The sequence below is a fragment of the Nannobrachium achirus genome (genome assembly GCF_963921795.1).
Source record: "Nannobrachium achirus genome assembly, chromosome: 6".
NCBI lineage: Eukaryota > Metazoa > Chordata > Actinopteri > Myctophiformes > Myctophidae > Nannobrachium > Nannobrachium achirus.
The window spans coordinates 58,404,509-58,417,919 of NC_137815.1; the positions used below are offsets into that span (position 1 = coordinate 58,404,509).

A 13,411-nucleotide genomic window follows, 5' to 3' on the forward strand; every position below is an offset into this window, starting at 1 on the left:
GTACTTCTAACAGTCTGAACATAAAGCATGACCCACACCAACACGCTCACATAAAGACTCAAATGACAAGGCCCCGCCGACAGCAGTTTTTGAAGTGACAAGTTGTTTTTCATAGATCCGTGGTCACACAATAAGTAAACCCACCAATTAGAGTAATGGCCTCCTGAGCGAGCTCTGCACAGCATCCTGCTTCTGGGCATGCAGCCCAACCTCGGTGTAAACACTTTCAGGGTTGATGGTGGGGGGGCTGAGGATGCTCGGCTAAGGGGGGGGGGTTACAATAGCTGATGGCAGTTTCACATTCCAGGAGGCAGGGGCGTCACAAGGGGTAGGAAAGTGGGACTGAGTTACTGGGGCCCAAGGTGGAGGGGCCCTAATAACTTTATCTATTGAAAAATAGCAGATATACAAGCTCACAGCGCAGCACCGAGAGCCGCGCTGCGAGCTTGTAGATCTGCTATCTTTGAAAAGTTGTGAAAATGTGTGAAAATCTTTGAATATATGTATTTTTTAAGCGAACATTTCTAACTCAAATTTTGCTTCTGGGGGTCCCTGGAACTAAATATTTTGAGATCGGGGTCCGTGGCCAAATACATATCATCTTGGGGGTCCTCAAAAATAGCAGATCTACAAGCTCACAGCGCGGCACTGCCGCGCTGTGAGTGAGCTTGTATATCTGCTATTTTTCAATAGTTAACATTCATGGGGGGCCCGCAGTGAATCCTTGTACCCAGGGCCCAGAATTTGGTGTGACGCCCCTGCCAGGAGGTGTCTCGGACACCCTGGCCGTCTGTTCTCTAAGGTGGGAAAATGTGATGACTTAATTCTGTCTGCGCCGCAGACACCCTTCCCTGGTCAAGACAGATTTGACACCTGCTCGGTGTGAGATAGAGGCACAAGCCGGGCAGACCCATAAACAGATTAATAACACTGTAATCCCCTACTATTCCCCCTCCCCTCCATCATCTATTCACTCCGCCCCTGGCTCCCCTCCAAACCCCTATTGATTCACTTTTGGCGTAATCCGATTTTCATTAAATTGGCTGTCGTGGTGGATGAGTCATCACAAAGTGCTACAGCTATTAATATCCCCCCACACAGACTGTAGGCTCGTCAAACAAACAGGAAGTTCATACAGACGCAGCTGTGACTGAGTGAACAACAGAGGCTTAGAAAATGACATTGCCGCCCTCTTAATTGAGTCGCTGGCCCTAATAGTCCCCATTATGACCCACAGACCTGGGTGATATGACTTCAAATCAATATCACGGTTATTTCAAACTTTTGCCTCGATTGTGATTTATGAACGATTATTATTTTAAATTGTGAAAATAGCAGATCTACAAGCTCACTGGTTATAATGCATTATAGACATGGAAAGCAAAGTACATTTGTTTCAGATTCAGCCCCTGCCCTATAGGTCCAACCCAGTATACAGTAGGTCATACAATCAAAATGATGTTCCCCTTGGGTTCCTTCTTTTTTTAAGATTTATTTTGGGGCTTTTATGCCCTTATTGATAGGACAGTAGACTGACAGAAAATGTGAGGAGAGACGGGGAGTGACATGCGGCAAAGCTTGTGCTGGATCGGGAATCGAACCGGCGATGCAGCCAGGCAACCATGCCTATGTGGGATGGTATGCCCAGGGTTCCTTGGATTCTTGACTCCCCAAATAATCCACGCTCATTTCTCCATTTCTACCTGACAAGTTTTCCCACTAGGTCCACGATAACCTAACCTGCCTTGTCCTGTGCTCCATATTTCTACTTATATTGTGATATTGCTACTTTTTAAGTAAAAGCTCAGAGTACTTCTTCCACCAGTACTGCTGCTCAGAGTATTAGCCTGCGACATAAAAACCAATTTAACAAACAGAGGGAAATGTTTCTTGGGATTGGGTCTGGAAATGTCAGAGAGGATGTATTAAGGTGTGACCTTTCAAGTCTATTACATTAGTATGTCTTTCCCCCCATTGTTTGTTTTAGGTCCTTTTTATATTCCACATCTTGCCAGCTCACATTGACTCATATGTCAGGGCCCACTAAGGCTCGATTCATTCTGTGTTGCGCGACCGTGTCGCGTGTCAAAAATAGCCGACCTACAAGCTCAAAACGCGATGCATCGTGAGCTTGTAGGCCTCCTACTTTTGGTCTGCAAGTCATGCGACGGAGCATAACTTTGGCCTGATGCTTCATCTATACACCGTCCTATGATGCTGTTATGTGCCGAAAATGTGTTTTGTTGTTGTTCTGTTTTTCTTGTTTGTCTTTGTTTTCTTTAAAATGTTACATTGGCCTGACATCATGCCCTATATTTAAATTCTAAATTAATAAAAAAAAACATTTGAAACAGACAATGTATATGTCAGGCTTAAAACACTGCCTTGTACAATTCCTCACAGACATACTCAGGCAGTTCATTGCATATGCTGCACACGCACGCACGCACGCACGCACGCACGCACGCACGCACGCACGCACGCACGCACGCGCACACACACACACACACACACACACACACACACACACACACACACACACACACACACACACACACACACACACACACACACACACACACACACACACACACACACACACACACACACACACACACACACACACACACACACACACACACACGCGAGATTGGGTGCTGCCATTAAGGTGATTACATAGCACAATGTAGTGGAAACAGACATCTCTATTCTCTGGAGGTATCCATGAAGGCCATGGAATTGAATCAGTCACCCCATTAATAAAGAGCTGCCATACAGTATACACAGCAACATCCTCAAGGTTCATTTGACTCTGAGAGTGCAAACATGGATGGTTTTCTGCACTCTCATAATTAAAATAACCCATTTTACCGTGTAGGTGTCGTGTGCCCCCGCTGTCTCCCACATCATTTCAATGCATCATACACCACAGAGGTCGATGTATGACATCATCCGTTACTAGAAACACACAGAGGTCGATGTATGACATCATCCGTTACTAAAAACACAACCTAAAGCAAAACACAACTATGTCAACGCTTTGAGCCTCCTCTCTCTTGTCGGGGTTGATTGATTGATTGAAGACTTTATTTGGAGAAGTTTGCATAGGAAAAAGTACAGTTTCATGACAGTACAGTTCACTGGTACAAGGTCTACTAAAAGGAGATCCTAGAAAAGACTAAGCTTATTTCCATAGGAAACCATTTAAGTATCTCATATAACATTGAATGACAGACGGATAGAAGACATTACTATGCAGTAGATATAGTCAGGAAAAAAAGGGGAAAACAATTTAAAAATAAAAACATCATACAGTAGGTAAATACAAAGAGGGGAATGTTATTGCTTGCAAAAAAGAACACTAGTCTGTGACACAGCTTGAAAATCTGTTTTTTATCAGATCTTTGTCATGCGTTGTGCATGGAGAATAACTTTACGGTATCAGTTAAAGCACTAGTTCTCTTGAGGCAGTTACAGGGGGTCCCTCCCTAAAAGAATGCTTGAGATCCCTGATGCTCCCCTGCATGTCTCAACTGTCCTCCTCCTCCAGTCATATCTAGCTGTTGGCATTAAAGTGATTGCAACCCTAACAATGTTTCACCTCCTCTTATCTTGCTCTCTTTGCCTTCCAGATTGAAATCCGGGACCCAAAGGATCCGAGGTTTGGCGTGCAACGGTTCCACTGAGATGATCATCCCTCTTCATCTGTATCCTGCCTCCTCCTCCTCCTCGCAACCTTTCTCCTTCTACTTTAGCCCATCCACGGCCCCCAACCCAGTCCCCACACAGTGCTATTCCTCAGTGTTCATTTAAACTTTTGTAACAGAGAGACTTAAATAAACCCTCCGGATTGTAATGTGGAGTTACCCTGCTAAGCTTTTTAGGTCCTTGATTTGGGCCCTTAGCTGAGTCCAGCAGACTGGAACCTACAATAGGACTGACATGGAACATATTCACAGAGAGAAACTGTGTGTTCATTTGAATGGAAAGGACACCTTATGATCAGAGTATTATTCTTTTTTAAATACATCTCTGGGATAAAAAACGTAATTCACATGTCAATGTTGTTAATAACGATGCTGAAGTTATTGATAAGGATGATTAAAGCTTGCAAAAAAGAGGCGTATTCTATGAAAATATAGTTACATATTTGTATTCAAGAGTGCAGTGGGAAGAAACAAGCAAATGCCAGCTTTAAAAAAGAATCGCCGCAAAGTGCATACGTAAAAGCACAAAAGGTGCTACTTCTGAAATAATAATAAAACAGCCTAAAAATAATTAAATAAAACCTAACAAATAAAGTGTGTGTGGGGGTGGGGCAAACTTTTGTACAGCCACAGTGTAATTTTGAGGCATATCTTTTTCAGGCCAATTTTCAACTCATCTCTTTGTATATGATGAGGTCTGATGTGAACCACAAAAGGAAAACTGAGGTGTGTGAACTGTACAGTATATGTCACTATGTTTCTATGGAAACATGGTTTAAAAAAAGGACTCTAAGCATTTCTTGCCTCGTGATATAACTCTGAAACATGTGTGATTGCAAGCCCGTTTTGTTTGACTGTCATGTCCTGGAAGAAAGTGTGTATTTTCAATACCTAATCTTTTACTGTGCTTGGTTTGGACAACTCCGTCAAATTGTTGATGCCACAACATGGGGGAGAGCTATGTATCTCCACCTGTGGGCCGTGGGCCCCCAATAATTGGCCAACACTAAGATTTTAATTATAATATGACATTAATATTTAAAACATTAATGTAATACATAATGGTCATGGTATTTTTTCTTTAAAACCTTGAAATATAAGTTTTCATAGTTATAACGATAAATAGGAACTTTGATCCAGCCATTGATCCGATCAGGACACAATCGATTGATTGATCATTAAAGTAAACATTGCTCTGCACACGGCCCACCCATCTGACCTCTTAACATGGTTAAGTGTTTGCATTTCAACTACATTGATTGCCCTTTTAAAACTGTATTGTTCCATCCGTTCAATGTTTCTGTTCTTGCCCATTTTAATCTACTGGGTTTTTGTTAGTATGTCCTGCCACAAGGAAAGACCCTATATGGCAAGCCGTTCTAACATTTAAACGATTCGCCCTACTATCTGTAATGTATGTTTTAGATATCAAAAATCACGTTTCTCCTAGTCAAAACTGCATTCTCACTAGTCATAATTGTAATTAAAGATAGCCATAATAACAATCTTACTGGTAAAAATTGTATTTCAAGATATCCATAATTAAATCTCTCCTAGTCAAAATCCCATTTCAGATTTCTTTAAATCCGTAAAAGAATATAAGTGTCTATACCTCCTAGGAAGAATGACGTCACTTTTGCCATTATTGGGCTTTAGGTTTTGGATATCCGTAACTGCATTATGGATATCTAAAACCAACATTATGATATCTATAATTGAATTCTTATAGGAGGATCTAAATTTTCAGATATCTACAATGCAATTCTTACTAGGACAAACAACAGTTTCAGATATCTACAATGCAGCTCTTACTAGGACAAACAACAGTTTCAGATATCTATAATTCAGTTCGTCCTAGTCAAAATTAACGTTTCGGATATCTACAATGACATTCATCCTATCCGCAAGTCCGCAACTGTCATTTCAGATATCCATAACGTCATTCCTCCTAGGAAGAATGACGTCACTTTTGCCATTCATGTGTATTGGGCTTTAGGTTTCGGATACCGGTATTCCTAATTGCATTCTGGATATCTAAAACCAAAATTCTGGATTTATCTATAAATTGCAGAGAGTCAATGAACCTTTTTTATGTTAAAATGGCGTCTTATCTTCCTCAACAGATAAAATATTTATCTGTAATTGCATCGTTCCTAGTCATAAGATGAATTGCATATATCTGAAATTACATTTGTAGGCTACTAGTCATAATGTGAATTGTGGATATCCATAATTCGACTTGAACTAGTCACAATGTAGTTTTAAATATACAAAATCTAATTATGGATGTCTGGAATGTTATCTATCTATAAATGCGAGAAGTCTCTGCGTGTCTGTGTCTGTCTGTGTGTCTGTCTGTAATCCGCGTATCTCGAGAACCGTTCGTCCCACCGGCTTCAGATTCGGCACGCGCGTTCCCCGCCGCGGCACGGAGTGCAGTGCCGGGTCTCGACCCGACCCGACGCACGGTTTTCCCGAACCGGCGCGAAACGTTCGGAATCTCCTTATGCGGGGTTGATTGTTGACATCAGGCTGTTCCGGAGGAAATCGGCAAAAGCTCTGACTCATTGTGACATCACTTCATAAAAGGCTCTGACATCACGTACGCCACATGAGTCAACAAAAAATCTCTGTGAGTGTGTATGTATGTATGTAATCCGCGTATCTCGAGAACCGTTCGTCCCACGGGCACGCGCGTTCAATGAATGCCCCCATATATGGGCATAAAATGGATTGCAGACAGACAGATACAGATATCTCCATATATGGACATAAATGGACAGAGGCAAACAGATGGTCAAAGATCTCCATATATGGGCATAAAATGGACGCAGACAGACAGATACAGATATCTCCATATATGGGCATAAATGGACACAGGCAAACAGATGTTCAAAACGGGTCCTATGACAACAGGTATAATGAGGTTTGCATTAAAGGGGGAACCGGCACTGTGTCTGCAACACAGTTGGAGGCACAGACAGATACTCCATATATGGGCATAACATGGACGCAGATAGACAGATATCTCCATATCTGGGCATAAAATGGACCCAGAACTATAACTGCAGTGATCTCGATTAGGGTTTTTCGATTAATCGATTTTTAATCGAAACCCGGGTTTTTTCCTTTGGACGATTTAAAAAAAGAAGAAATCGTAAAATCGATTTTCACTTTAATTAGGGTAATTCTTACTCATTGGAGCCTTACACGGGGCAAAAAGTACACAGCCCGGTCCTCCTAAAGCAGGACGACAAGGTCTGACACCAAATTAATACCTACTTTCTCTCTGATGTGTCATTTCTTTGATGCGCGTGCAGCGCAAGTCAAACGGGGCAGAGCTCACCACAGCACTGCATGCGCTCACTCGCGCTGGTACAGTAGCCTACATGCAGGCAGCAAACAGAACAAAAAGCTGCTGAGCTGGTACACTTAGGTCTACTTGTTGTTGTAGTTTGAAAGAAGCTTATTAATTCTGTGTTACCCATCCACTGTCTGTCTGTAGTCTACTCCTACTGTCCCTGTCACTGTGTTAATTTTGTGTCGGGAAGCGAAGCGCTTCGCCTCCGTGCATGAGCAGTGCAGGGGCGGCCTTAGCTATTTTTTCACCCGTTTCACCAGCCTCCAAGAGCTCCAAGAGTATCTTTAATTTTGGATATCTGAAACTGTAGTTTGTCCTAATAAGAATTCAATTGTAGATATCTGAAACTGTAAATCCTCCTAGTAAGAATTCAATTGTAGATATCCGGAATTTTGGTTTTAGATATCCATACAGCAATTAGGGATATCCAATACACATGAATGGCAAAAGTGACGTTGTTCTTCTTAGAAGGAATGACTTTATGGATATCTGAAATGACAGTTGCGGATAGGAGGAATGTCATTGTATATCCGAAACGTTAATTTTGACTAGGAAGAACTGAATTATAGATATCTTGAATAAATATCCAGTCTATCTATTAAATGTTAAAACGGCTTGCCATAAGACCCTGCATGCTGCATCTATCTCAGGCTTAGAAAGACAAGGCTTTTAGTGCATATACCCTCAGTGACATTGAGTGAAGTGATGCGGTTCAACAGGGTGCGGTCTCTGAGAACCGCTCCACAGACTGGGAGATGTGTTCTCTTTAACTTAACAGCCCTTAACAGCCCATATACTTCATTGTAAAACGAATAGTGAATATAGCTGATCTACAAGCTCAAAACATGACGCGTTGTGAACTTGTAGACCTGTTATCTTTTTTTTTTAAGTTTCAAACAATTTGCGCCTATAATGACATGCCCAAATAGGGGCCACAAGCTGAAGGTGGTTAAGAGGACCATCATCAGCACCAAGAGCCTTCTTCTCACATTCACTTCTCAAACCAAGTGGGTATAGGAGGAGCGGTTTCTTTTCCAAGCCAAGGGGTATCACGTTTGATGTCGACATTACACTGATTTAGGTGATAGAGAAAACACATTTAAAATGTATAGCTGGACAAAAATGTTAAAGGGATCCCTGGCTAATACAACAAATATGCCTTAATACATTATAATTGTCCTCTATAAATACAATGTAAAATTAAAAACACCTTAATTATTGTATTTCTTCTAGAAATAGCTAATCTTTCACTCAATAGGGGAAATGCCCGTCGCAAGTTGATGATGTCATAAATGTAATTTGTGATCTATCCCTATGGAATTTATGGCATGCATGTGCAAATAAAAACATAATACTTCCTATTGTTAATATGAGCATCAAATCAATATTTCAAATGTGTTTGTGTTTCGTTTTTTTGCACATGCATGCCAAAAATAACACAACATTTATGACATCATCAACTTGCGACAGACATTTCCCCTATTGAGTGAAAGATTAGCTATTTCTAGAATAAATCAAATATTTATATGTAGTTATAGAGGACAATTATAATGTATTAAGGCATATTTGTCGTATTAGCAGGGATCCATTTACATTTTTGGTGAGCAAAAGAAGAACATCTGCTTTTCACAGATTGCATCTTGGTTCAGCATATAATCTCAGGATGATGCAACATAGTTACTGTAGATTACAGACTGCAACTGGGTTTCTGGAAAAGCTTCTTGAAACTAAAATATCCTGTCATTCTCTATAGTTTACTGTATTTTTGATAATCTTGCGTATATCCAGATCAACTGGTGAAGTAGTTGGTTACATAAACCAATTGCCAAGTTATTGCTCTAAAAGTAGTTGTGGTTTTACCTCTGTCCCAGGAAATAATCCTTGGTCGTGCCTGAGATAACATTTGCACTGTTCCCACACTTCTCATTTGTCTAAATTTACAGTAGTTTGTCATACATGTTCAATGTCCCCTGTAACTAATTCGTTTAGAACCTATTTGGTACAGTGCCAGTCTCTTTTAACCCCTAAAAAGCAGGGTTCTGAACTTGCCATTCGCTACTGGCTGGTTTAGGTTCCAGGTGACGTCCCCTTCTATAGAATATACTCAGCTACATCACCTGGTGCCAAAACCAGCCAGGGAGTTCAGTATCCTGTTTTTCACCATTAGATGTCAGGCTTCCCCCAGATTTGGTTAAGTGAGTTGCAACATGAAGGAACCAACAGTGCACTGTTGTGTGGCAAAATACTGAATCCCTGTGAGATGGTGCTTTCCCCAACCTTCCTCAAGAATACTTCAATGAAGAACAGGTCATCAGATGTGTCAAAGTTCTCGTCAGCGGATCCAGAACTATAATGAAGGCAATAGGCAAAGGTGTTGTATTAACAAAGGGAAGCCCTTCAGCTCACTTCAAGTACACCCACAAAACAAATGTTTCCTTGGTTGTGAAATACAGTTTAAATGTGTATCATTGTCAGGTTTTGCAGCGATGTTCTTCCTTGTCATTCAACTTCCAATTTGTATTTTTGAGCGGTGCTAACTGCTCCTATGTCTAGCTTTGTTGTTTGCTGATTTGCAGCTGTTCATATTGGGAGGGGCATTCCTTAAAGAAATATCTGTTATCCTCCGGCCATTTTTACTAATTTGAGAGACATGACAGTGAAAGACGAATATACGAATATACTGTCCATGACAAAGGTAAAGAAATATATCAACAGGGCAGGGTGCGTGTGTGTGTGTGTGTGTGTGTGTGTGTGTGTGTGTGTGTGTGTGTGTGTGTGTGTGTGTGTGCGCGCGCGCGTGCGTGCGTGCGCGTGTGTGACGTGTGTGTATGTTTCTGTGTGCATGGGCATGTGTGTGTGTGTGTGTGTTCATGTAGTATGTACACATACATAGACACACACATTTGTCTCACCAGACTATCAGCCGATATTTAGATATTTGGCAGTGAGTAGGATTCCACAAGGTCCAGTAGTCAGCCCCCTATATTTGGAGCTTCCTATTTTGCAGATCATTTTGTAAGATACCTCACTAAACTTAATGTGTGTTCAGCATGGTTTAAAACCTATCCAGTCTTTATCCTTTCAAGAAACCACTCAAAGTGAGGGTGCAGAGCTGCAAGAAAAACAACTTTGTGAGGGTTTTCTCAGGTCAGGAGTTTCCATCTATATCTGTGCTCTTTTAGTTAGAATGGATTTCATCGCCTATTATGGAGGACAGACCTCTGACATCACACTCATGTCAGGGTCAAACCTCTGACATCACACTCATGTTGTAATGAGAGCCATAGCCCTATAAGGAGTTCCCAATGCAGCTATGCTCAAATATGGAGTGCGTTGTCTCTAACCTCAATGTGTGGTCCTGACATCAGCAAACAAATCACTTGGCTACTGACAGATACAGAGATCTCCATATATAAGCATAAGCATATAAGCATCCATCCATCCATCCATCCATCTTCAACCGCTTATCCGGAATCGGGTCGCGGGGGTAACAGTTCCAACTGAGACCTCCAGATTTCCTTATCCCGAGCAACTTCCTCCACTCCCTCAGGGAGTATACCGAGGCGTTCCCAAGCCAATTTGGAGATATAATCCCTCCATCTGGTCTTTGATCTGCCACGGGGTCTCCTCCCAGTGGGACGTGCATCGAGGACCTTCCTAGGAAGGCGCTCGGGAAGCATCCGTACTAGATGCCCGAACCACCTAAGCTGACTCCTTTCCAAGTGTAGGAGCAGCGGTTCTACTCCAAGTCTCTCTCGGGTGCCAGAACTTCTCACCCTATCTCTAAGGGAGATACCAGCCATCCGTCTAAGGAAAACCTATTTCGGCCGCTTGCACCCGTGACCTTATACTTTCGGTCATGACCCACACTTCATAACCATAGGTGAGAGTAGGAACGAAGATTGCTCGGTAGACAGAGATCTTTGCCTTCCGGCTCAACTCTTTTTTCTTCACCACAGTGCGATTTAGCGACTGCAAAACCGCTCCTGCTGCTCCGATTCTCCGGCTGATCTCCTTCTCCGTCTTCCCGTTTCTCTCATTCGTGAACAAGACCCCGAGATACTTAAACTCCTTCACCTGTGGGTCAATTTAGTGCATAGTGCAGAAATAGAAGAGATTGTTTTTGAGAGGTGGAGCTAAGCTCCAACATCTGCTTTGTCCGGTTTCCAAACTGGTGGGAAAAACGCGTTAAAAAATGTCCAGGGCTTACAGTACGTAAGCTGAAGCGTGGCCTACATCTGGCCTAGATATGGCCTACATCTTGGCACTTCTGAGTGTTTTTAATTGTTCATTTTTATTTTCTTCTGTGATTCGTGGCTCTCAATATGACATTTAAACTTCATCAATGGTCATTAGTACCTCAGTGAGTCATATGCCAGGGCCAAACTCATAGAGGGCAACGCCACCATTCAACAGAATACACAGTGTTGTGTATTTCTAAAATCATCGCTATCAAATTGTGCCAAGACATGGAAGCCACATATATTTTTTTATTATATATTTTCTTATAACTTTATTTGTTTTGCTGTGGTTGTAACATTATTTTTATCTCATGAAATTCTCTGATGTTTATCAATGTTGAAAATGGGATGTTTATGCGACATTGCCACAGGAGAGTCCAACATACTGTAGCAGCCAGGGTCACACACCACTTTATTGCTGGTTTAAAAAGAACTAGCCCTTACCCGTTCAAAGATATGAGCTCCAAAATGATGTGCAGTGTGTGGGTTATGGGATGTGCACTGTGCACACAGTATATGAGGGATGGAAAGTAACTTTAACTGGTGCTTGCATGATGTAGGAGCATCAATGTAAGAAACCTGTTTCGTTTAATGGCTACAGAGATACTGTTCCCCCCCCCCCCTGCACACACACACACACACACACACACACACACACACACACACACACACACACACACACACACACACACACACACACACACACACACACACACACACACACACACACACACACACACACACACACAGAGCTGGTTAAACATTTTGCCTCAAGCTAGATGCAGAATAGATGTGCCTCATGCTAGATGCAGAATAGATATAGATACAGCATAAAAATGCTAATATACAGCATACGATTTGTGAAAGTGACAAACGGGCTTCACAGTTATGTCAGGTGTGTTCATATGCTAATGGTGATGCGATTTCAGATCAATTGCTCCAGCCACTGAGGAGAAACGCTGTGACAGACACTCACTCACTCAGACAGACATTCGCAAAATTATAGTATAGATGACAATAAATTGGTTCAATATTCACATGGTTATGAGTACCTTTAGTTAATTTTTACAATAATAACAATAATCTTTGGAGCTAACAATGCAAGCTTTTCACTACAATCTAAATCAGACCAAGTGTAGCAGAAGACCACTTTGTAATACCTTAATGAGTGTTAATTATCATTTGCATATATTAATAATAATTATCATTAATTAAAATCAATGATAACTATTATTTTCAACAATAAATTATCATGAATTAAAATCTATGATAACTCATTGTTTGATAATTCCTCTAGTTAACAAAGAAAGTCATCAATCTTAAAAGCAGTAGTGTTTTCAGAGACATTGTCATTGAACCATTTGACAATACACACAATTATGACAGGAGAGATACTATTTCTAATCAAGTAGTTTTATTGTAATAAAGATGTCACAACAATTCACCAAAGTGAATGAAATAATTACTTCAGATTAAGATGATTAGAACAAATATAGGATAAATATGTTTGGGCACTTCACAATGAAGGAAAAGAACAGCAAGGAGAGAGAAAGGAAGAAGGGATAGAGAGAAAATGACATGCACTTCTGACTTATTAGGCCAAGCTGTATTGATTAATTACTTGATTGCCATATCACCAATGATCAAGAGTTCTAAAGCACGACACACCTTCTGTGGTATGAAGAGTTACATTGGCGACAGCTGATGATGTTTCGTGGTGATCGAGCTGTTCCAAGGACAGGTTGATCTGGTCAGACCATGTCCATGCTACTCTTTGAAGGCCGATCCATGGATCGAAATTATTTTCCAATAAAGACACAACTTGGTTGTTCTCTTCAGCATTTCAACGACCAGGTCTGTGAAATGACGTCTGCAGTGTTGCTAGGCAGCCTTCCATGGTCAGTAGAACTAGCCTTGTGTAGCCAGGCTTACTCATCTGCGAAGAGAAAAGCCTGGTTACGACCATAGGCTGAAACAGCATGAAATGGTGCTACTTCCGCCGGGAGAATTTCACCGGAAGAAGACTGCAACTTACGTTAACCAAGACTTCCGGTGTCTGCAGATTCGGGGAAATCTCGCTTTGCGAACGCCCATCATTTCGA

The 13,411-nt window shown here is 41.4% G+C and overlaps 1 protein-coding gene across 1 annotated transcript in view; it reads left to right on the top strand.

Moving 5' to 3' along the window:
• Positions 1–3,686, top strand: part of lhfpl4a (LHFPL tetraspan subfamily member 4a) — a gene marked incomplete at both ends in the record, with an annotated part of 42,707 nt that extends 39,021 nt beyond the window's left edge. Inside the window, one exon of the mRNA XM_080727391.1 lies at positions 3,633–3,686. Within this exon, the coding sequence (XP_080583517.1) occupies positions 3,633–3,686 (54 nt within the window). The remainder of the gene's footprint in view (positions 1–3,632) is intronic.
• Between the last annotated feature and the right edge of the window lie 9,725 nt (positions 3,687–13,411).